This window comes from Podarcis tiliguerta, assembly GCF_965153285.1.
Source record: "Podarcis tiliguerta genome assembly, chromosome: 14".
Taxonomy (NCBI): Eukaryota; Metazoa; Chordata; class Lepidosauria; order Squamata; family Lacertidae; genus Podarcis; species Podarcis tiliguerta.
This window is the reverse complement of record NC_139547.1, coordinates 7360608-7386277: the sequence shown is the minus strand read 5'-3', so window position 1 is coordinate 7386277 and position 25670 is coordinate 7360608. Positions and strand designations below refer to the sequence as shown.

At 42.7% G+C, this 25670-nt stretch overlaps 1 protein-coding gene across 1 annotated transcript in view; it reads right to left on the bottom strand.

Annotated features, from left to right (window-relative positions):
• Window positions 1-661: 661 nt before the first annotated feature.
• Window positions 662-25670, bottom strand: part of ARIH1 (ariadne RBR E3 ubiquitin protein ligase 1) — a 50463-nt gene continuing 25454 nt past the window's right edge. Inside the window, exons 4-14 of the mRNA XM_083413092.1 lie at window positions 21462-21554; window positions 20538-20593; window positions 14816-14882; window positions 13331-13437; window positions 12934-12976; window positions 12329-12400; window positions 11057-11187; window positions 10695-10752; window positions 8479-8739; window positions 5138-5250; window positions 662-3819 (exon numbers count right to left, since the gene is read on the bottom strand). Coding sequence (XP_083269218.1) covers window positions 3735-3819; window positions 5138-5250; window positions 8479-8739; window positions 10695-10752; window positions 11057-11187; window positions 12329-12400; window positions 12934-12976; window positions 13331-13437; window positions 14816-14882; window positions 20538-20593; window positions 21462-21554 — 1086 coding nt within the window. The 3' untranslated portion in view covers window positions 662-3734. The remainder of the gene's footprint in view (window positions 3820-5137; window positions 5251-8478; window positions 8740-10694; window positions 10753-11056; window positions 11188-12328; window positions 12401-12933; window positions 12977-13330; window positions 13438-14815; window positions 14883-20537; window positions 20594-21461; window positions 21555-25670) is intronic.

The following is a 25670-nucleotide window of genomic DNA, read 5'->3' as shown; positions in this document are numbered from 1 at the left end:
CTGCCTGTGGACTGCCTCACCAGAGTGGTGCATGCTCTAGTTATCTCCCGCTTGGACTACTGCAATGTGGGGCTACCTTTGAAGGTGACCCGGAAACTACAACTAGAGTGGCCACCGAGACCACATAACACCGGTCTTGAAAGACCTACGTTGGTTCCCGAGTACGTTTCCGAGCACAATTCAAAGTGTTGGTGCTGACCTTTAAAGCCCTAGATGGCCTCGGCCCTGTATACATGAAGGAACATCTCCACCCCCATTGTTCTGCCCGGACGCTGAGGTCCAGCGCCAAGGGCCTTCTGGTGGCTCCCTCACTGCAAGAAGCAAAGCTACACGGAACTAGGCAGAGGGCCTTCTCAGTAGTGGCACCCATCCTGTGGAACACCCTCCCATCAGATGTCAAAGAGATAAACGACTACCTGACATTTTTTAATGTGTGACATTTTGATGTATTTTTAATCTTTGTTGGAAGCCACCCAGAGTGGCTGGGGAACAAATAATAAATTATTATTAGAGTTGTCAGCATTTCTGACTTCAAGAGATGGAGCACCCAACCCAGCAAGCTCTTTAAAAAACAACAACCAGGCAGTGACAGGAGATGCCTGCTCCAGTTTAGAAGCAGAGGACAAAATTACTGCAAGCAAACACAAAAAAACTAATGAAATAACAAAATAAAAGTTTATTAGAATTAGGAACACTTTCTCTCCCTCTGTTTAGCCTTAACACGGAACAGTCCAGCAGTTACAATGAAGTCTAATAACAGTTATTTCCACAGCATGAGGTGCTCTCTAGATGGAAAAAATTAGAAGATTACAAGTCTTCAGTCCTTCACAGCCCAGTCCGATTGTCATACCAACCCCCAAGTGCTGAATAACAAAATCCGCCTGTCCATGGAAAGGTTCTCCAAAGAGCACTGCTCTTGTCTCACGCAATAACTGATTTTTAACACAGCAGTTGTACTAAAACATTTCAGGGTTAAATGGTTTTGAAAATTAAGACTGTCTGATACATACACTACAAAAAAAAAAAAAAAACCCCAAACAGCTGCAGTGAATTAGGTGGAACAGAAAAGAGGGTGGGTGCTAAATACAGACCATGCTCTGCTCTCCTGTTGTGTGTGGCTAGAGGCCCTCATTCAATTAGCCCATGATAAAGTCAACACAAACCATTATTTAAGCATATTGCACCAACCAAAGCTTGAGTAGCATCTTCATTGCCAAGTATTTGCTTTTTAAGGAAAGAAGAGACTGTTTAAAGGAGAGGAGGAGGAAAACTGTCTAGGGTTGATGAGCAAGCCTTTACAAGAGCTTCTGTTCAAGTGATCACACTCCAAAGCCCACAGAGTTTTAGAAAGTTTTCCAAAATTAAGTGTACGATCCTCAGGAGCAGAAGATACAGCAGATTTATATACAGTTTTGGATTTTTTTTATTAAAAAAAAATGGACGGGGGGAGGGTATGGCAAGAGCAAGGTGTTTAGAAATGAGAAAAATCTGGGGGCAATGCTGAAAGTATGGAACACATTCATCCAATTTACACACCCACACAGCAGGGCCACCTGTTCCAATCAGCCCAGTTCTAGGCAAAGATGCTAAAAGAACATGGAAAAGAAATCTTAACTAGACTGGAAGTTCAGTCTGAGCAGCAGTGTGCAAAAGCATAGTAAAAGACATGACAGAAAGCCTTAGAAGGGGAAGTATCCAAGCAACAGTTGCGCCACACTCAGTTTAATGGAGTGGAATTCTTTGAATAAATATTCACACCCCACTGAAGGCGAGAACTCATCTTCCACTGCAATGTTACCAAGTCAAAGATGAGGTTCCTCTTCCCTCTACAGCTTCTGCACGATACAGATTTTGGGACATTGCAGATGGGCAGCAATCAACTAAAGAAGCCCTGCCAGACAAGTTACGTGTGAACAGATGCAAAGCTCGGCTTCTTACTGTACCGCTCAACAAACAAGCTTGGCAGCATTAGATTAACCCAAGAGCTCAGCAAAATCTTATTACTCTTTTCAAGAGCAGGCGCTCAGAAATATTTCACATGCTTGCTGCAGTTCCTTTTCTTTTCAGAAGTCTTTGCCAGCTGACATAGGAGGCTGCTGTTCTGGAAACCCAAGCCAAACCATCACTGGGGACTCATGGAACTAGCTGAGCAGATCTTTGGATCCGGGCCACAATCTCTACTTGAACGAGCAGCAGAAACTGGCTTCAAATACCGCTTTAGCAGATCTACTTTTTCTCTCTTTCAACTTGAAAGTGTAAAACACTGCCATCGTGGAAAAGTACCCACACAACGCAGGAGCAGATTTTAAACAAATTGCTTCCAAGTGGTGCTTTATCATAGCTTTTATTACAAAAAAGGACTGTGTAGATGAAACTCACTCACTCTTCCCTCTCACTGGGGTGGGGTGGGGCGGGGAGAGAGGGGAAATACCCCAATGACTTCAGAGACTGCAGATCCTTGCAACTAGATGGAGTGTTTGCTGTATCAGGCACTTTTTCCAACAACCAAGCCGCAAAAACGTGACCCAGAGGAGCTCCGTCTCCCTTTTTTCGGTGTTTCACAACTGACAAGACAAAGCAACAAGGAATGTTCCATTTGAGCACTTCAATCCACAGAGGAAAATTCCTAACGCTTCCTATGTATGACGATGATCCAGGTGTCAGGTGAATGTTGGACATGCATGGAAATGGACAAGAGGGATGGCTATTCTGAGCAAAAAGACAAAGCAGCCAGAATCACTACACTTTCATTTCCAAACGTTAAAAACACACACCAAGGTAAACCAGTTTGCATCAGAAGCTGAAGTGCAAATGGGACGGTGTCCGTTGCCAGCAATGAACACACCCAAACCATGGAATAGTTGCAAAGGAGCTGCAGGAGGAGGAAGAAGGAAATCAAAATCTCTCAGAGAGAGAGAGAGAGAGAGAGAGAGAGAGAGAGAGAGAAGGAAAGGGAAAGATTTGTTACAGCAGCACACACTGCCCCCCATCCCAATCTCAGGTAAAAAGCAAAATGAAAAGAAAAATGCACAGCAAATAGACATCATCTTGAAGATTTTTAAAGAATAAATATTTTTGTAATTAAACATTATGCAAACACGTGCCACGCTTGCTCTTTGTCCATGCATATGCGCTATATACAATTTTGAAAAATACTGTGTTGTCCTCTTTGTTTTTTTAAAAGTCATATACAAAGTTTTTCCTTGCTGTGTGCCCCGCCTCCCCCCCGCCCCAAATCCTCTTTACAATAAGCCAAACAACAGTCACCCATGAACTGGTGCATGTGGGGGGAGGAGGGGAGAGTAGAGAAGGGGAGAGGGAGGGGGAAATCTCATACCAAAGTACATCAAAATGGCTGGTTGGACATGAAAAGCAGTGTCAAGAAACTGTTTTAAGTTTTATCTGTAATACGCATAGGAGAAAGAAGGGGGGGGGGGAGTCAGCTTGGAGAATGAAGCTACATTACAAGTTAAAGTTGGAGGGTTGTTTTGTTTTTCTTAGTGCGTCTGTCACACTTACTGGCCACCTAGAATACTGTTGTACAATGGTTTATCTACCTTTTTTATTACAATATAATTTACTTAAATTTTTTTCCATTAACAAAAACAGAATTCCGGTACTACAGACCAGCGGTGTAATAGGCGTAGTGCCCCTTTTTGTGTGTGTTTTGCTTTAATTGCATGAGCACTCTAGATGGTAAAAGGTTTTCAGAGTTCGTTTTATGCAGGCCAGTCTCAGTCCTCAATATACTCCCACAGATCCTTCTCGTAGCCTTCATGCACATGCTGCAACAAAACCCTTCGCCGGCTCTCGCAGTATCTGCAAGGGGAAGGGCGCACAGTTACAGTTCAGAAAACAAAGGCTGAATATTTCGCACAAAATGCATTTCAAGGCAGCATGGAAATAGTTTAGTCAACAGCAGCTCACAGTGGGAATGTCTACCTTTACCTTGCTCAGAATGGAAACAAAGACAAAGGGCCTCCCATCTGGATAATTTCACAGGTGGGAGAGATTATGCGCTGAAGCAGAGAAGGCAGGACCTATTACCATATAATCACTATGGTTATTAATGCTAAGACAGTTGAACTCAAGCTGTATTTGCTAAGCATGGGTCTTGGCCCAATTTCTTAAAAGTGGAGCCTATTAACTGTGAGGGCGGCACAATATTTACAACCTGGACTTATGTAGGCTGAGACAGTGCTCCTCCCATGTGACACAAACTAAACTAAACCCCTCATCTGCAAAAATGTTATCCCAAGGAACCATGCCTTGTAGGTGTAAAAACTACCTTTTGTGATCCCTTTAAGGCGGGACGCGGGTGGCACTGTGGGTTAAACCACAGAACCTAGGACTTGCTGATCAGAAGGTCGGAGGTTCAAACCCGCGACAGGGTGAGCGCCCGTTGCTCGGTCCCTGCTCCTGCCAACCTAGCAGTTTGAAAGCACGTCAAAGTGCAAGTAGATAAATGGGTACCGCTCTGGCGAGAAGATAAACGGCATTTCCGTGCGCTGCTCTGGTTCGCCAGAAGCAGCTTAGTCATGCTGACCACATGACCCGGAAGCTGTACGCTGGCTCCCTCGGCCAATGAAGTAAGATGAGCACCGCAACCCCAGAGTCGTCCGCGATGGGACCTAATGGTCAGGGGTCCCTTTACCTTTAACGTTAAGGCACAACTGTGTCACAAAACCAGTCCCATGTGCCAATTTCTCATTCACTCATAAAGGCAAGATCATGTCCTTTAAAGCAACAGAAAACCATATTGCATGCAACCTGAGGTCAGTGGCCTCCTTCAGCTCAAGAGCCAGCAAAAAAATAAGGATTCGCTTGCTAGGTAACAATTCAAAATGTTAACAGCCAAGAAGCCGCTGTAAACAGGGCATGCTAACTTGATTTTCCCATGTGCTGCAACTTGCTGCTGTCTCCAGCTGCTTGATTCAAGAGCAGCAGTCAATCAGGAAACCTGGTTGAAGGCCAACACAGAAAGTTAGGGGGCTAGCCTCCCTCCACTACAGATTATATTGGGAGTAAGCAGCAGAATCTCTCTCAGCCATTTCCTGTAAGTCAAGCCCCTTTAATGCCTAAGAGACTGGCACATGAAATGAATTAACAATCCATCAGTTTTGAACAAGGAACATACCTGTACTTATCTTGCACTTTCTGCTTTATGTCTTGCAGTGAATCTTGAGATATATCTCGCTCCAGATACCCAGAAAGGACCTCGGTAGCATTTTCCAAATCTGCTTGATTATTCTAGGCAGGCAAAATACAAGGCACACTTTTAATAAACTTACGCAGTTCCTTGAATTGTGAATCACCACGTGAATGGAATTTATCCCTTTTGCTAGCAAATACTCATTGAAGCCTACTTTGAGTATTTTTCTAGTCTTACAGCGGTTCTCTCATTTGGTTGTATGAACAGCAGGCAGGAAAACACACTAACGTATTGGAAAACTTACCATCACCTTCTATAGCACTACTGGCAGACAAAACCATCTTGTGGCTGCAAACCAAGTCGGTGTTATTCTGGGCAATCATGACTTCTGACCAACAGCCATTACTCTTTCCCATTAAGAAATCACAATTCTTAAGGGCATTTATCTATGTGGCCAATTCACTGCTCCTGTCTTGGAAGTCAGGTGGAAGCTATATTATAATTGGCTCCAGCAGTTAATTTTTTTGCATTTTATAAGCTAGGAAAAAACCTGTTTAACAACCAGGCCTTTCTATCTGGCTCTCAAAATTATCACCAGCTCATGCCTCTCACTGATCTTGCTTTACAGCATCACTCAGTGTTTTCACCTGACTAAAATGTGTCTGATAATGCCTCTCGCTCATATGGATGGAGGCATATTGGGTGGGTGGGTATGTAATAACTAACACTGTAATAAGGTAAAATTTGTATTAGTTACTCCACACACATTTGTCTCTGACTCCACTCACCATTTGTGGCATTTGTTTAGTTTCCTAGAAGTGGGCCCCACCCCTACACTTGTTAATTGGTGAGGTAGCAAGGACAACATTGTTTACATTTTTGGGCTGTTCCTGTTCTGATATCCCACAGGAAATGAAATCTAATATTAAAGATTGCCTTTGTGGCAAGGCTGAAGGAACGAGAGGCAATTTTTACTTGTTAAATTGTGGATTTGCTTACACTTCCTTTTATAACTCCAAAACGTACCTATACTGCACTTTTGGTAATACAGCAATACAGCTGTATTTGGTAAATACAGCAAATTTATTTATTTGCATGTGTTTGGAAAGTGGTTTGTCAGTTCGCTATGCATTTGGACGCCGCTTAAGATACTGTGAACAAATTTTGCACAATGGTTCCTAAGATCAAGAAGCAACTTTTTGTTTATGCTGGAATACAATGGGATCTCGTGTTGACTCAATATGTCAACATAAATTTATATTGTTAGAGTGCCTAACAAAGTAATAAGGTATTAAAATACAATAAAAAAGAAAATAAGCTGTAGAGACACCAACTAAAACAGCAAGTTTATCGGAGGAGAAAGTAAAAATCAAAACTGCTACAAGTTAACAAAAGAGCTAAATCTTGTAGTTGTTTTTCATTGCTGTCACTTTGCTTAGTTCCTAAATGATAGCAATGAGGGTACCAAGCAGGCCTACCTAGAGAAGGCATTCAAAAGGCAAGGAGACTCTACTGACAAGTTATGTATCTCTAAAACAAACTTTGATTCCCACCGATCTGAAGAAACTCCACAACTTCTGACTTTTGAATAGTTATGGGTATATTCCTGACTAACTTTTTAAAAAACAAACAAACAAACACCCCTTTCCCATGTTTATTGGAATTCTTCAACAGGACACTTTGCAAGGTGGCTTACAACAATGTGAAATTAAAGTGCATAAAAACAAAGAACAAACTAGAAACAGCTGTCTTTTTGTGTTCCTCCCCTCTCTGAACTGCCTCCTGCAGTGACCCTCCACCTGGTCATTATATAATTTCATTACACAAGTTTTGTGAGAGCTGAATTTGCATTTACTTCTTCCACCATTCTTTCCTAATCATGTCTCTAGTCAGGGCAGGCCAGAAAGCAGACAAATCAGGTTTTATCAGTAGAATGCTGGTGATCTGCAGATTGTCAAGGAGTCCTGGAGGACCAGCTCCCTGCCTTGCAGGCCTTTCTCACCTGGCCTGGGAGGGTGGGGCCCAGACTGACTCCAGCTAAAAAATGTTGAGGCTGCTGAAGGGACTCTTGGGCTGGAGAACTGTTTGTGGGGTTTTGCTGTGAATTTCCCCCCCTGTTGTTGATGTGTGTGGTTTTTTTGTATATTTATTTTAAATCTTACGATTAATGTGGAAATTGTTCAGTTTGGTTGTGCATTTTTAATGTTTTCTTTATTGTTTATGGCTACTTTTATATTTTAGTTATGTATTTTTTCCTCTTGTCAGCAGCCTTGAGCAGGGTCTGATCTGTGGAAATGCAGCGTACAAATAAAATTATGCCTGTATCTATGTATGTACAGTGGTGCCTCGCAAGACAAAAAGAATCCGTTCCGCGAGTCTCTTCGTCTAGTGGTTTTTTCGTCTTGCGAAGCAACCCTATTAGCGGATTAGCGCTATTAGCGGTTTAGCGGCTATTAGCGGCTATTAAAAGCTTAAGGGATTAGCGGATTAGCTGCTAAAAGGCTATTAGCAGCTTAGTGCCTTAGAAAAAGGGGGTGGGGAGCGAAAAAAAAATTGCAAGAATCGCAAGACATTTTCGTCTTGTGAAGCAAGCCCATAGAGAAATTCGTCCTGCGAAGCGCATTGAAAAATGGAAAACCCTTTCGTCTAGTGGGTTTTCCGTCTTGCGAGGCATTCGTCTTGCGGGGCACCACTATACGTTAATACCTGACCCACTGTTTTGCATCATGTATGCCCACCCCCATCTTAAGTTTGCAAAGAAGTGAGCCATTGTATTAAGTTGCAAATCACTTGCAGATGCTTTTGCTGAAAAGTGGGATGTGGTAAATAATCAACAAAGTTAATAAGCCTATATTGCCAATCACCCCAGGCACTTGCATGAAATTGGTTTTGTTTAACTAAGGAACACATACAGAGTTTGTGGCTGACAGGACTACACAACTCTGGAGCCATCACAGAAAAGGCCTTCAGAACAAAGCCGCTGGGAAAAAAATCACATAGTTGTTACAGAAAGTCCAATTTAGGGGCTGCACAAGTCACTCATCCAATGGACCATAATTATACACCTGAGCTACTCATCAACAGCTACTATAACTAGCTTCAGGATCTGAGGCAATAAGGCTCTGGATTGCTGGTTACTAAGAAAAAGGATTGGAAGAGGACTATTGAGCTCATGTTCTATGTGTGGGATTCCCTTAGGCATCTGGTTGGCCACTAGGGGAACAGAATATTGGACTAAATAAGCCTTGATCTGATCCTACAGGACTCTTACGCTATGCTAGGACCCAACAGCTGGGTTAAAAAAATGTCTGGTAAACTCTCCTTACCTCAAAGATAATGGACTGATTATTCTTTTTGAGGTAGAAGGCAAAGACATATGTGTACATGAGTGTGGCACGACACTGGCAGAGGACATCGACTGCTTTCTTCAGGAACTGGACCTCGATCCATGACATGTTGTGCTGCTGCATCTCCTCCATTTTCTGCTTGACTTGGGCATAGAGTTTGTGCTCAAAGCGCAGGCTCTGCATATGGTTCATGTAACGGTTGCAGTAGAAGAGGTACCTCTGCAGGGCTGCTCTGGATCGCTGTGTTAATTCCCATTAGGGAAAAAGAAAATCAATAGTTAAAACAGAGTAATAGCAGATTGACTTGCCCTATAAATGAGGGGCCTCAAGGCAAATGTGGCCACAACAAGACAATGTTCTTATTTCAAAGTCCCACAGTACTCCTTTTGCTTTGAGTCTGGTCTTGTTGGCACTATGTGACACAGAAGAGAGAGTTTTAAGCAGGTGGAAAAGAAAACAAAGAGTCCCTTGCAATCCCCAAACAGTGCTACAGGATCATGGAGCCCTGAACAGGGACTTAGGATATACTTCATTTTGTTGCAATTCTCTACTTGCCACATTTGTGGACCTGATAAACTGCATATACCCGGTCATGTGATGAACGGACATTTTTATTTTTCCATATAAATACATAGAAGAGGTCTTATTGGCAGTGGGTTCTGTGGCAAAACTGCCCAAGTGCAACATGGTGAAATAAACTGCCTAGATAGAAATGATATCCATACAGAAATTAATCTGGAAGAAAACCTCTTTCAGCAATAAGCAACTGCCAAGAAGGGTTTGGCTGGTAGGATATGGGGTTGGGCATATTCATACTCAGATTACTGCTTCCAGTGCCCAAGTTGGATAGTTTTACAAGCTGGCCAGGACAACATCAGGAAGCAGTAACAAAATGGGTCGGCCTCTTGTGTCAAAGTCTAACAGTTTTGTGGAGTTCAGCTTGAAAGCTAGCAGCGCTCAATTGGAAAATGCAAGCACAGTGAAAAGCTCCTTGGTGTGTGGAGTACCTCAGGGTGCGATACTCTCCCCGATGCTTTTCAACATCTTTATGCGCCCCCTCGCCCAGCTTGTCCGGAGTTTTGGGCTGGGTTGCCATCAGTATGCTGATGACACCCAACTCTATCTGTTGATGGATGGCCATCCTGACTCGGCCCCAGACACACTGACCAGATGTTTGGAAGCTGTGGCTGGATGGTTACGTGGCAGCCGGTTGAAGTTAAATCCTTCGAAGACAGAGGTCCTGTGGCTGGGACGGGACGATATGGGATTGGGGGGGGGCAACTCCCATCTCTAGCGGGGGTGCAATTAGTGCCAGCACCGTCCGTTAAGAGTTTGGGTGTAATCTTCGACACCTCCCTTTCCATGGAGTCGCAGATTGCAGCTACAACAAAGGAGGCATTTTTCCATCTCCGCCAAGCTAAGCAGTTGGCTCCTTACCTCTCTCGCCCTGACCTAGCCACTGTGATCCACACGACGGTCACCTCCAGACTGGATTATTGTAACTCGCTCTACGTGGGGCTGCCCTTGAGACTGACCCAGAAACTCCAGCGGGTGCAGAATGCTGCAGCGAGACTCCTTATGGGGTCTTCGCTGCGAGATCACATTCACCCAGTGCTATACCAGCTGCACTGGCTCCCGGTGGAGTACAGGATCAGGTTTAAGGTGCTGGTTTTAACCTTTAAAGCCCTATACGGCCTAGGACCCTCGTACCTACGGGACCGCCTCTCCTGGTATGCCCCACAGAGAAACTTACGGTCTTCAAATAAAAACATCTTGAAGGTCCCAGGCCACAGAGAAGTTAAGCTGGCCTCAACTAGAGCCAGGGCTTTTTCGGCCGTGGCTCCGATCTGGTGGAACACTCTGTCACAAGAGACCAGGGCCCTGCGGGACTTGACATCTTTCCGCAGGGCCTGCAAGACAGAGTTGTTCCACCAGGCCTTTGGCCAGGGCACAGCCTGACTCCCTCCATTGGCAATCTTCGCAGAGCTCTGGCCCAATGGTTGCCAGTGGCTTGAATTAATTAATTTTATAATGAATGATTTTAGAGTGTTGTTTGTACTGTTTTATTGTTGTTAGCCGCCCTGAGCCCGGCTTCGGCTGGGGAGGGCAGGATATAAATAAAAATGATTATTATTATTAGGCCAAACCATCTTACTGAAGCTGATAATATTGGTCACCAAGAGTTATGGACTCACCTCTTGGGCATCTCTTGCTGCCTTTGCATCATCCTCATTATAGCGATTACAGTTGTACCTGAAAAAAGATTTTTATGAGCATAGGGGATTCCAGAACTTCTTTTGTTTTTGCCGCTCTGAGGCTCCAAGTATTCTTTGGTCAGTACATAACTGTAAACATAATAAGCCCCTCTGATACCTTGAGCAGAGGCTCAACAAGAAACAGCCCAGACCTTTCTCACCCTAAGAAGTATAGACATATGCACCAGCTACTGTTCTGTGTTTTTCTCCCACAGAAATTATTTTTGCAGGGTACAGAAACAAAACATGGCAGTACAATTAGACACATAAAGAAAGCTTGGGAGGAATTCATTTAAACTTACCAGGCGGACCCATGAGGTTCCCAGGGACCAAGACACACCCAGCAGAACTCTGCTTTACAATTCTGGTTCCGACAGACCATGTGATTGCAGCCTCCATCCTTTTCTATGGTCACATGGCATTTAGGGCACTCCTGTGACGGGTATGAAGAGTGGTGGAAAGAAATAAAAGTGGGTGTCTTCCAACTTAAAAAAAATGGGGAGGGATGCAGACAGTGCTTTGTGATGTTACAAAGAATTTGCAATAGTGGCTCTTCTGGTTACACATTCAGCTATCAGCTGGCTTCCCATTGCTGCCTTAGCAATGTAGTGAAAAGATAGTCTTATAGCAATATAATAGCACAAAATAACAGATCAATGCCAGGAAAAGTTGCACTTCTTCCAGTTCATGGGATAGCTTAGATAGGAAGCCATTTGCAAGTAGTGGGACATTTTCGTGTGTGTGTGTGTGATGCTCAGCTTTGACACTTGATATTAAACACATTCTAGATCTACTGATTTAAGTCCAGTGAGACTGGGTTCCACATGCACTGAATGAACATACTAAAGGGATGGGTCGTTGTGAAGTGAAATAGCACATGTTTTGCAAACCAAAGGTAATAGGTCTAACCCTTCACATCGCCACATAAAGGCTGGGAATGGCCAAACTCTGAAATCCTGTACAGCCACAGTCTCAGACTCCATAGGCAATACTGAGCTAGGTAGGACCAATGGTCTGATTTGGCCTAAAGCAATTTTCTGTATTCCTATACTCAGCAAACCACATGTAAGTACTTCTCAATCTATAAAGCACTGAGATGTTTGCCAATTTGGCACCTCCCTTCAATTTAGCTCTAAAAGCCCCATTTTAAGTAGAGCTAGACAGAAGCCTGTTGTACCTTTTGGTGGTAATGTTTGGCTTCACTGTGAACTTTGAAGTGGGGGGGGGGGGGATAGGAAAACACAGCCCATTATTTACATGGAGGACTTAGCCCTCACTACTCACAATGGAAGTTCAGGATTTGACAGTTATGTCTTTGTAAGGGAAAAGCAGCTCTGCAAGTGTGAAATTTTGAACATCTAACATATTGGCCCAAATATAAGCCTTTTTTTTTCCAAATTCCGATTGTGAAAAGTTAAAGTGCAGCTTATATTCCCTGGCAAAGCCCGCCCCCCTGGAGCACAGGGCAAAGGTGCGCAGCCCATCCGTGGCTCCCAAGCCCCCGAATTTTAAAGGTGCAGCTTATATTCGGGCCAATATGGCATGTTTTAAAGAGAAATGTGAAGCTACCAAACCTTTGTGTTTGCTGCAATCCAGTTTGAAGTTTCACTGTCATCATCACACTTCTTAATCCATTTCTTTAACCACTGTCAGGAGAGAGAAAAAAGAAGGGTAAAACAAGAGAAGAAGTGAAAAAGGCCACAGAGAAATGTGCATCTGCACCTCATGGCTCACAGGCTCCTCTGAACTGGACATATCATATCCTGTTAAGCAAGGCTTGCCCATTCAGATCCAACGCTCAAAGATAACACATCAGGATTCCAAAATAAACCTTCGAATAATTATGTATCGTGGATATCTCTTACAACTATGATTTTCTTCATGTTTGTGTCAAATATCCTCTAGGTGGAAATAAAAGATCTGAACCAAGGGGAGGAGTGCTTATTTTGTTGTGACAGTCAAGATGGACTATTCTTTCATACACTTGTTACCCAGAGTCAAATAGTTCAGGGTGAATTACACACAACTTAAGGGAAACTAAACAGGTAACCATGGCAAAGATGTCTGAATAGCTTGCTAAGTATCATCAAAGTATTTTACAACACTACAACTGTGATATTTAAGCAGAAAGGCTAGTTTATTTTTCTAGCACTCTGCCATAGACACTTAAAGTGCTCACCTTGCATTTAACAGGATCATGCCAGTTTTCACCACAGTTAAAGCTGTAAAAATAAAATGATTTATACATATTACACTGTCTATATTTATGCAACACTAAAATTTACAGGTTTGCTCTAATTTAAGCAACTGTAACTGTTACCTACTAAGCCAAACATTATACCAGCAAGGTAATGTGGCTTGACGGGCACTTGAGAAGCCCAATTTTTCAATCCCAGACAGGACGCAAAAACTCTCAAGTTTATCAGATCCCAACGGGCAGTGTTTGGCTTGCTGGTAATCAGCATGGATAGGCCTACCAAGGCAACTTGTCATTTCAAGAGAAACAGGAATCACCTTCTGCTTAGTGGTAAGTAATCCAAAATCATTACAACCCAACACAAGAAATGTTTGCTTACCAAAACTGACGGCCACATTTACAGCGAACAGGCTTAGCATCAGGATACTGAACTTTAACAACATGGTGGCAATCTGGAGCAGGACACCATTTTAACAGCCGATTGCACTGCAAAAATAAAAAGCTACCAGATCTTACTTGGAAATTGACCAGAATTAAAGATATCAAACTGTGGTATTTCCCTTCCATTTCCCCAGAAGTCTCCTTTTAGCCAAAGCTTTGTTTCATCTTGACAGGAAAATGCCACAATTCTCATTTTGGTATAGACCTTGTCCCTCCACACCAACAGTCAAGCAGAATACGCCAAGCCAATTTCACAGAATCAGTTATAAAATGAGATTGGGGGGGGGGGGGCAATGTTGCCCAGGATGACCTACTAAATAGAACCAACTCCAGATAATCAATTTAGTCCCCCACCAACCTTCCCAACTGTCACCAAGACTACAAATGCAACCTGTAAGAAAATCCATTCTGATGACAAAAGCAAATTAAGATACTCTAAAGGTCATAATCTAAAAGCCTAAAAGACAGCCACCCATCCATCCTAAGGTATTTTGTTCCCTTTGGCAAAGCTTTAAGAATCTCAATTTCAGCTCAAAAAGAAGCAAGGTAGCTCGACAAGGTAGTTTTAGAAATGGCTCATCTTTCATGTTAAGTGGTTTAATTTTTAGGGGGCCAAAGGTCCGTGGTGTTCACATATGGGCCGCTCACATGTGTCGTCTGCTCAGGAGAACCTGGCAGTTTTGTGGCTTAGCGTCACACAAGTGCAGGCACATTAACAAAGATTGAATTGAGGGTCACATGTGGCTTATTGTGATTCTTCAGTCCTCTTCAGCTTAGGCTTCACCGGCATTCCACAAATTGAATTCAAAAATCCTTTTATTACAAACGAGGGGACAACAAGCAAGGCTGTTTTTGTGTTTCCTCAAAGGTTCACCAATTCTAAAGTTGTAACAGATCTGCTTAAGTAGCACCTCACAGTAATACTGAATTCAATTCAGAAGTACCTGCTCTAGGTTCTGATGAAGACACAAAAAGTTTGTGCCTAGTTGTTCTCAAAGGACTATAAATCGAGTGCTTGAAATACCTGGCACATAATCAGCAATGTGCCTTTAACAACTATTACCTTCTCTAATCTCCTGAACAGCTGTCTATAGCCATTACATTAGGCACTGGGATTTCAAATTTCTGCTGCAGAATGCTGTGCTATAAAGCACCGTTCCAGCTTAAAGTATTTTTGTATTTAAAGCAGCATTCTAGCTAAAATCATGCCACCTATTAACAAAAAGCTTAACACTATCAGTATGAGCCTATGTAAGATCAACCCTGTTAATTGGGGTGGGGGAAGCAACCTCTGCTAACAACTGCACAAAATCTGACATGAAAACTACATGTAAATGCCTGCTGTGTAAGACAAGAAAGAGATGGGCGAAAGCCCTCAAATCACAGCCTGTCTCTTCAGCATAGTTTGAAACATAACACTCACCTCTACAAAACTATTAGTTATTAAATGCTGGTACTTTAATTTAACCTTTGAATCTGTGATGAGGCGCCTAAGAAGAGAAGGGAGAAAAAACATTTCATTGAGAACATTCATTTTTTGGCAGTCCAGAAATCGTTTGCTACATCAGCTTTATTGCTTGGCAGAAGCCGTGAGCAAGGAGACTCATTTTCGCAGATTGCATAATTCCCCAACCCCTACCCCCACAATTTTAAGGCATGCTATATTTTTACTTGGCAAACACACATTTTAAAAGCAGAATTAATGCCCTGCTTTAAAAAAAAACACACAAAACCACCACTGTTTTGTTACCAGATTTTATTCGCTCTCTTGTTCCCCAGATAATATGTTTTGCTTATTTCTACTCAGTTTTTGGCATGCCTGCAACCATTTCCTTCACAGAGCCCAGAACACAAAGGCAATGTTTAATCTTGATTTCCATCCCAATGTAAATTAGTGAATGGACATACAACACTGTACTTGCAAAGTCATAAGCAAAATGAAAAACGGACGCTAACTAGTGCAACATGCATACCATACAGAACCTATCATCAAAAGTTAAAACAGACACCTGTAGATTTCTGGTGACACCAATCAAATATTTAAGAGACTTTTTTGTAAATTACCATATACTGCAAAACAATAATGTTTTAATGTAGGTTTCATGCATTATTGAAGGCAATAACCCAAAGTAGTATACCATGTGATAAATGAAGAGCCATAACAAAGATCAAATTTTAATTTAGTATTTAGTGACAGTCTCCGCCAGTGATGTTTAACATATGCTTTGCAGCTTTATTTAGATAATTCTGCTCTAAAACAAGTATACTAGGCAAAAAAACTTCTGTCTGAAAGTAGAAGCCTGTGACAAAGGGGTTTCCTTCAAGGAATGTAATGGTTGTCCAACATTAATGTTTAGAATCCTGACTAATGGCTATATGCAACCTCTAGGTTCAGGAGGAATTTGCCACTAAATACCAGCAACTAGGAGCAACTTTGGGAGAAGACCATCAGATTTATTTCCTCTTTCTGGGGTTCCAGCAAAATGCTAAACTATTTGGATTTTTGGTCTGATCAAGCAGAGCTCCCAATATCTGCACTATTTATTCCATCAACCAAGTAAATTTTTTACTGTGGAGATTAACTCAAGCAGCTTTGCAAATGGGCATCTTGTGGCATATGGCCTACAATACTTTTGTTGCTTTAAAGGACAAGTACATGGAAATATACATGCCATTTCTGCCTGCAGCAGGTCTTCCCTGCACATGCCATACTGAAGCCCCTGGTGGTTCTGAAAGATGTACTTAGTATTTTTTTATGTTGTCCTGGGTTAAGTCCTAGGTATCAGCCAAATAAACATTTTTAGTTGTCAGGCTAAGCCTTACTTACTTACTTACTTACTTACTTATTCAACAGAATTTGCATACCACTTAATTGTAAATAAAACCTCTAAGGAGTTTACACGCATGACAATACCTAGCTAGTGGCATGGCAATAAAACCGCTAGCGCATTTGCAAAGCTAAGCAGGGTCTTTTATGGTTTCAAATTGGATGGGAGACGGCGTGTTGAGATCTGCATTGCAAGCGTTTGGACTAGATGATCCTCAGGGTCCCTTCCAACTCTACAGTTCTATGAGTTATGGAAGGAATTACAAGGCAGGGATGCCACCACAAAAAGCTACACTTTGGTCCCAACTAACCTAACAGGCAGATATTGAAGGCAGTCTGGGCCTCCTGGGAAGACACTGAAAAAAGCATGCTAGGGTTCATATGAGCACAGGCATTAAGAAGATAGACTGGGGGCAAGCTGCACAATTGCTATATAAACAATAACCAGCACTTTAAACGTAGCCCAGAAGATAACAGGGTGCTTGTGCAAACCTTGGAACACTTTGTCACATGCTGCCTCCTGCTAGCGTCCAACAAAAGGCAAAGCAGCTGAAAGACAATCCCTGCCTTAAAGTTAACCATTTGACGCAACACAGAAGTGTGGGGGAAAGGTATAGTGAGGGAAGAACAAGAAAATTCAAACACCGCTAGATAAAGTTACCGTATTTTTCGCTCTATAAGACGCACCACACCACAAGACACACCTAGTTTTTGGAGGAGGAAAACAAGGAAAAAAATATTCTGAATCTCAGAAGCCAGAACAGCAAGAGGGATCGCTGTGCAGTGAAAGCAGCAATCCCTCTTGCTGTTCTGGCTTCTGTGATAGCTGCGCAGCCTGCATTCGCTCCGTAAGACGCACACACATTTCCCCTTACTTTTTAGGAGGGAAAAAGTGAGTCTTATAGAGCAAAAAATACGGTAAATATAGCTGAGCGAGAGGAGCAGCCAAATTGAGCTAGTCTTACATCAGAGCTGACAAAGGGTATCAACAATACTAAAACAACAACCCCAAAACAATAAATTTTTCAAAGCACAGGGATGGCAATCCGCTTTCTAAAAATGTGTGTTGGAACACACTAGCAGGCATGCATTTAACAGAATTCCTTTTCCATTAATAGACAGCTATTCAAAGTTAAAATCATGTTCTGTGGTTGAGGAACTACATTTCTGATACTGATAAGCCTCCTCACACTTACAAGTGTCCACACACAAAAATAATCTGGTAGGTACAAAAGATGGTGGTGATTCTTTTTTGCCTGCCTGACCCCTAATCTTCACTGCAGAAGTTAAGTCCAGAAACCCTCAATATAGCATTTTATTGCTTTGTTGTATTCCTTTATGTTTATTCTGCTGTTCTGCCAAAAAAGGTCCCAGAGGAACTTACTAATGACTACAAACAGGAACTGTCCCTGCCCTCAGGCTTACAGTCTAAAAAGACATAATATAAAAGTCAAATGGACTGGGAAGGAAGAATAAATAAGCAAATTCATGTACAGGTTCTTGATTACAAGTTCTTCTAATGATGAGCTGGAGTAGAAACAGATTAAGCAGAGGTGGCACCAGATGTTGCCAGTCTCTCAGCTACACTAATGTGAGTGGCTCGGCATCCCTTCTCACCCCCTCCTCTGCTGCAGCCTGATATAATGGCTGGTGCCTGGTGATAAGAGGGAGGAGTCTTGCAGATATATCTGAAAAGGTTCATCTGAAGCATTACTTCTGTAACATTTAATGGGTTGCAGATGCCAGCTCTATTGAAACTCTTTAAAATGAGCACTGCTTCAATGTGTTATTGTTATGTTACCTAGCCTCATATGGGCTGCTTAAAGAAACTAGAACTTCCATGGCCCACGAAGGAGATTTATGTGTACAAACCAAGAGTACACTTTCATTCTTTTAATATTACACTGTTCGTTACTGAGTAAAGATTTGTCCCATTTCAAGCTTTCTACCTACAGGAAATACTTTCCATGTTGAGAAAACTGAAGAGGATTTGGGGGACATGTTCAGGGGTGCACAAAGTTTTTGGAGAGGTCTACTGGGCCTCAATCCTGTCCCATATGAACTGAGTGTAACAGAGGGGGGGGGGAACAACACACACTGAGACACAAATCCCTTCCTGCAGCCACATTGCAGGGGAATTTTGGTAACTGTGCGCAAGCAGCCTTTCTGGGTAGTTTATCCTGCATTACTCATCTTCTCAATTAGATACACCCAATACATTTCTGAAGAAACATGGGTATCCCATAAAATTCAAGTTTCAAAACCACTCTATTAAGGTGACCTTAGAGTTACTGTCTCCTGCCTGTGCTCCTTGTCTGAAGAACAAGGAGGCAAGCCAGCTAAACCACACATGCTAAGGCACATTCCAGAGCACTGGCACACTAAAACCCACAATACTAATTTCCAACCTTTGTACACTAGACTAGATGCTCTTCCACTTTGCACTACTGGATCAAATTATATGTAACAATTGTCTAAAAAGACATAGGACAAGAAACTTTTGAAAGACGACGTCCCTTCATACAGATGGCCATGAATAGAGAGATGTGCACCATAAACTAGGGATTTCCATTAGCATATTAAACACTCAATCAGTGAACTCTAAGGAAAACAAATGTATTAGCTGGTCACATACAATCTCTTTTTTTTTTGGGGGGGGGGTGTCAAGGAAAGCTGCAGAAGGCCACTATGTACCTGGGGCATATGGTGTCCGCTGTTTACCCTCTTGTTTATTCATTGGCTGGCACTGGATATAAAGTGTTGGCTGTTAGGCAGCATAACAAATGATTCAACCTGTACTTGGGGAAGCACACATTTTTAAAGGGTACAGATCAGCCTTTGCTAACCTGGTGCCTTCCAGATGGTTTGGGATATGCATGGTATTCAATTAAGTTTCACCACTGAAATTAATGAATTCAACTTTAGTCATATTATTAATTTCAATGAGTCTATTCTGAGTAAAGCTGAACACCACCCTATAACTCCATTGTTCTCATCATGAGAAGCGCACTGATTTGATGCCTTGAAGATTTTAAAGCAATCTCCCTCTGTCAAAGTGTGCCATACCTGAAGCATCATCCACCAGTTGCTTCTAATGTGTTTTGTAAAGATGTGTTTTTTTGCTTGAACCTATGAGATTGAACCCTATTAACTGAATTTCTGTTTTTATTGCTTCTATATTGTATTTCTGTATAACACTTAGGGCTTTTCTTTCCTTTTAAAAAAGCGATTTAGAAATGCTTTTAAATAAATAACAAACATAAAAACAAATTACAACTACAAGAGATTGGGGGTATAATTCTCTGTGAACCAAAACAAACCTAGGTCTGACAGGTACCTTACCTGGAGACCACCTGTGAACCTCTGAGAGGATTGGACAATGAATGGAACACAACATTTAAAACTATGGGGATGTCCAACAGAGAAAAAGATTCAATACACAATGACCTAACAGATAATGACATTTACTGCTGACACAGTATTCCTCTCTGAACCGTTCTCATTAAAAATATGATACGTAATTGGTGTATGTGAAAGAAAAGGTAGGATACCTAAAAACATGTGCCTTTTTGTTTTATGCTTTTTGAGGACAGTCTCAAAAGTACTCCCTTGCAACTGATGTTGTATTACAAGATAAAGCTAGTTTAATAATAAGAAAAAAAGGATATGTTTTAGTCAGATTATTTTAGACTCAATAAAAACAAACAGAACCTTTTACATGGGCTTCACATGAGGAAATCAGTACAGTTATACCTACTTTCCATATTTATACAAGTCCCAATTTAAAATGGAAACAGTAGAAAAAGGACCACAACACTAATTTAACACTAAAAGCAATCTACAAAGAATGAGGGGTGAATAAGGCCAAACTGGGGATTTTATTCCTGGAAAGGATTACACAAGGTTGATTAAACCATCTAATGTAAGGCTGTGAGATCATGAACTTAAATTTATTAGATGACCTAACTGCAGTTCAGAGGTCTCTTGCTTTAAGTCTGTGAAATCAGCCAATGGAAAACGTCAGCAACAGTCATTTTATGACTTTGTTAAAAAGCTCCTGCAAGCAAAACATACTGCAAGCAAAAAGGTGAAGTTGATGGCAAAGCAGAAGCATTCTTTGGTTTCCATTATGGAGACTACAGAGGAGGCTCACTTCTCCCAAGGCATCCAAAGATGTCCATGGATGATCATATAAGACTGACCCATTATATTTCGATAAAACACAGCTTTGGGCCAATCAATCCTTAACTGATCTGTTTTAGCGCTCAACACAGGAAGGGAGGTATTACTGAAGTCATGTATCAACTATAATACTTACATAACTGTATTGTCATCAACCAAGATATCACAGCCATGAGCAGGGCATGAAATTGTCTGGTGAGGGGGGGAAACAGGAGTCAGAAAGAACATCTGATTTAGTTTGAATGGCAGTGAAGAATCTCTAAGAACTGTGTACACTCAGCAGCACTTCTAAAACACAACACAGGTTACAAGAGGTTGGCCAACCAAGGGCTTAAGCTCTAAGTTTAACTGTTTCCCCTGAACACTCATCAGCTGTAATATAAAACAAACCTCCCAGGTGATTGTTTTAAACACCCTCCCAAGGCAAAACCTAAAAAGTCCACAAATTCTGGTTGTCAAGCAGGTTGGTGGTTGCCAAGAGACTGGTTTTTGACTGGGGAGATTTGAAAAGGCAGGTGGGTGTCTTATCCATGAACTTGCACCGAATCTCCAAAATCCAGCACAGAGTGAGGGACAATTCCCTGCTCCAAGCTTAGAGCTGGGAAGGCAGGTGAAGGATCATTTTTGGATTTGCACTGCATGGAAGCATAGCTTGATAACAAGATCCAGTTTCCCTCTTCGGTTCACAGCTGGAGCCAGGGCTCCGAGGTGCTTCTGATGCAATAGAATGCCTTGAAAGAAGAAAGTCAAGCCAGCAAGCTCTCACCCCTTCAGCACAGAGCTGGAGTGAGTGTTGGGAGTTTGTCATTTAAGCACTGCGCTTCTGAAGCACTACAGTCCTCAGGCTTCCTCTCAACCTGTGAGCAGGGGAGGTGGGGCAGGAAGGAAACAGGCCAAGTGCAGAATAACCAGAGGGGCAAGCCCACCTCCAGCTTCATGGTTGGGGCAAACCCTAAGGCTCTCCACACCTCCTAGACACTTGAAATGGTGAGCAAAGTTGTGGACCCTTGATCAAACAATTCTTTCTCCGACATCAAAACATAATGGAAAAAAGTTTTACCTGTCCCATGCCTTCCTCCATTATTTTGGTAGTTAAATATTCACTCCAGCACTGCATACAAAACTTATGTCCACACTCCAAACCGGTGAAGTACTGCAAAGAGAGAGAACGTTATGTGTACTGTGTACTCTTTTCCCACTGCTGCAAGATTAGCTGTATGCAGTTTTTCCTGAAAGTACCATCATCTTGCAAAATGTCAACATCTTCCCTTTAGAGCATCCCTTCCCAACCTGGTGTCCTCTACATTGTGTCGGACTACAACTTTCATCAACCTAGAGACTGAGGCTGATAGGAGTTGTAGTCCTAAATAATCTGAGGGGCACTGGGTTGGGGAAGGCTGTTAGCTACCATTACTGCTATAGCAGTTACTTTAGAGCTTCTTTCAAGTATTAACTGACCTAACTGCACTCACTTGCTTTAACCAGAAAATCTCATGGTGCAGTTAGTCCCTTTGTTTCAGAGTTCAAATAGCACATAAAAAGTAGATATCCCCACTCTTCATTCTCATAATGTAAAAAATAAATAAATCACAAATCAGAAGCGCAGGAGAAAGAAAACCAGAATACATGATCATAAACACGTTACAGTAATTGTTGTTGATGTCACCCGTCTGTCTTGAGAGAATGGAATGCGCCTCCTCTCCGAGGCACAAACTTAGGCAGTGTGCATGGAAATCCTGGGCTGCCCAGACGACAAGACCACGCTCTCAGCCTCACTGTGGTCCATAGGAAAGCAGAGCAATACATTTGGCACCAACTTGGCTGCAGAAGCTGTCAGAAGGAGGCATACTAGGCACTATCCAACCATCTTAGGGACTACATTCCAGATGTGTGTAGGGTTCACTCCTTAGCCTTTTCTTCTGAAGATGTCCCGCAAGGCAGCAGGTATGGATTTTTACTCAGGGCTTCCTCCCAAAGCATTTTTTATAATAATGCCAGATGTCCAAATAGTACTCTGTGCACTATGGAGTTCTCTGGCCAAGGCATCATCGGAATCAGCGCTAGGGAACCATTTTTAGGCAATGGGTCATATTTTTTTCTGAGCAACCTTTGGGGGGGGGAGGTGTCACATGAGAGCGATGGATGTGGCCAGAGGCAAAACTGAGCACAGCAATCAATCCTTTTGTTACCTTTGCATAGAAATTAGCCTAGTGTTCACACTCACAAACCCGTCTATCCTCCATGAAGGGAAGAAAGAGGGATTATTGGAGTTCAAGGACACAATCCAGTCAGGCAAAGTCTCTCAAGGAAGATGTGAAGCAGGGACAGTAAGGGGGTGTGGCCTGGGGAGAGTTCAGAGGAGCTTGGAGGGCCATTTCTATGTGATATATCAAAGATAAAGGTGGAGGCAGAAAGTTGTGACAATGAGATTTGTAACATGAGAGAGCTAGAAGCAACATTGGCCTCTTGTGCATCATTTAATGCACTATTAAATGATTATTTTCATCTGGTTCTCAAAACCTCCAATTTGACTTAAATCTTCACAGATTAACCTCCACACATATGGTTTTTGTGCTGGGGTGGCTGTGACTACTGCCCCCTTCCGTATCACATCCCCTGCCAAGCCCAACCCTGCCAATTTCTGCATTCCACGCAGAGGTCCTGGATCATGTGGAACATGTACACTTTGCATATTTTCCACTCAATGCATAGACACAGAGGAAATACATAATCAGAGAGGCATGGGCAAAAGCCTGCTCCCATCCACATGCAGAGTTTATGAATGGCAGTTAACCTGTGAGAGTTATAATCACTGCCTTCTCCACTCTGCTGTTCCCATGTCTCAACTAATTTCTGCACATCCCAGTACTTCCAGTCCCCACACCAACACACACAGAGAGAGAAGAAGAAGAAGAAGAAGAAGAAGAAGAAGAGGAGGAGGAAGAAGAGGAAGAAGAGGAGGAAGAAGAAGAAGAGGAGGAGGAGGAGAATTTAGCCCAGTTTTCCAGGTATAGTAGCCCGAAGGGTTGAAAGCTGAAAGATGTGAATGCAGGCTTGTTGACAGCATTTCATTAATCATTTTCAATGAATGCTCTACACTTGCAAAAAGACATTCCCTACGTGTAATAAATGTAGTCTACCAGGGTAGGGTTTCAGCCTGAGTTGTATTAGAACTTGCCTAACCTTTAGTGGGCATACACAAAAAGCTTCCCCCAAAAAGAAAAAAAAACAATGTGCCTTTATTTCCCCACCCTTGGCACAAGCACACATCTCTCTCTCTCTCTCTCTCTCACACACACACACACACACTCAGCCTCACAAATCAGGTAGGCACAAACACAGTCAGCATTTGTAACCTTCTCCACTCCAGCACTGAGGTATGGGTGGCTGGACAGATCCCCGCCCACTCCTTAAACAGCTGCATTTGTACCCATCTGCATCCCAGCACTGGAGTTGGGGTAGGGAAAATTTTGCCTTTTGCTGTCCAGGACAAAGCAGGAAGCTAAAGTATACAATGCAGCTATTAAACATACATACTATTTGTGACAAGAAGTGATGGTTCCCAGCACCACCAACAACCCCAGGGCTTTTTTTTCAAGTCTAGCTTCACATGAAATTTAGGCTACTTTACTGCAAAAAAATTCAAATCTGAGGACAACAACTGGCAATGTAAATATATCTCGTAAATTCCCTCTATCTAAATGTGCTAAGCCAAGGGATATTAAATGCGTGGTGTTAAACCTCCACTGTTGCCTTCTCTTCAGGGCTTCCTCTTAACTTGTTGAACTTAAATCACGTTTATGGACTAGTCAACAGACGTCAAGGAAAGGAAACGGCAAGAAAGCCTGGTCTAGCAACTAGCTGCTGACAAAAGCAATGGCATGAGAAGCTCCCCCACTCAGAAATATTTGTTGCCAGCTATTTATATAGCATCTCTCCTATTTTGTTCACCCTCACCAGGAGATCTGAGAGACACGTGTTTAATGCAGTGCAGCAAGTGGGCAGTTAAGAGCGAAGGCTCAACCAAACCCAGTAAAATCTGCAAGAGCTCTGGTATCTCATCCCAGGCTTACTCGTCTGCGTTGTTTCTGAGTTCAAGTTTTGTGCTGCCTTCTGCTGTGGAATGAAGTGCATAAGTATTTCTATAGCCAAGTTTAAAGTTCTGCTTCCTGGACTCTGCACTTTCAGACTTGGTATATGAGAGCACATGCTTGCCCTCCCTGGTAGCAACATAAAAGTTCCAATCAGTGCTGCCGCTGGGCTACTACCACCCAGTCCCAGCGACATGCAGCCCTGCAGTCAGTGTTCCTGCCCAGAGTAGCCAACTGTCACTCTGGGTCATACGTGTGAACTCTGGTTGTTGTAGTTGTTGGCACCCATCTGTCTCAAGAGACAATGGAGTGCGCCTCCTCTCTGGGGCACAAGCCTGGGCAGTGTGTAAGGAGGTCCTGGGCTACCCAGACAACAAGATTCTCCTCTCAAGTCTCAGGGGTTGCTAGAAGTACCTCCATATTAATTATACCAGTTCTGCCTCAATGTATGTATGTCAAGGGTGGGGATAACATAATTCACATGGTGGGGTTGAAAAATATCAGGACATGGCCCGGGGCCTGATCAATGCCACCACACACACAGGCCCTGTCAGCTGCTGCCATGAGAAGGCAGTCCCCGTCAAGACACACTATGCTATGTAAAAGGTAAAGGTAAAGGGACCCCTGACTGTTAGGTCCAGTCGCAGACAACTCTGGGGTTGCAGTACTCATCTCGCTTTACTGGCCGAGGGAGTCGGCGCACAGCTTCCTGGTCACGACTAAGCCGCTTCTGGCATACCAGAGCAGCGCACGGAAACGCCGTTTACCTTCCCGCCAGAGCGGTACCTATTTATCTACTTGCACTGCATGCTTTCGAACTGCTAGGTTGGCAGGAGCAGGGACCGAGCAACGGGAGCTCACCTCATCATGGGGATTTGAACCGCTGGCCTTCTGATCAGCAAGCCCTAGGCTCTGTGGTTTAACCCACAGCACCACACTACGCTATGTGCCTACCTCTAAAGAAATAGCCTTTGTTTGAAACAGAACACTGAACTATGATGGGAAGTTTTTTCTGTCTAGAATGTTCAGTTCATATTAGGTTCACCTGTTCCTGTTCTTAATGCGTGGCTGACCACATCTAGGAATGCGATGGTTATGCCTTTTAAGTTTTACTATATCAATCACTTAGTTTAATAAGGAGTATATCAATCATTTAGTGATAGTTTAATAAGGAAGTT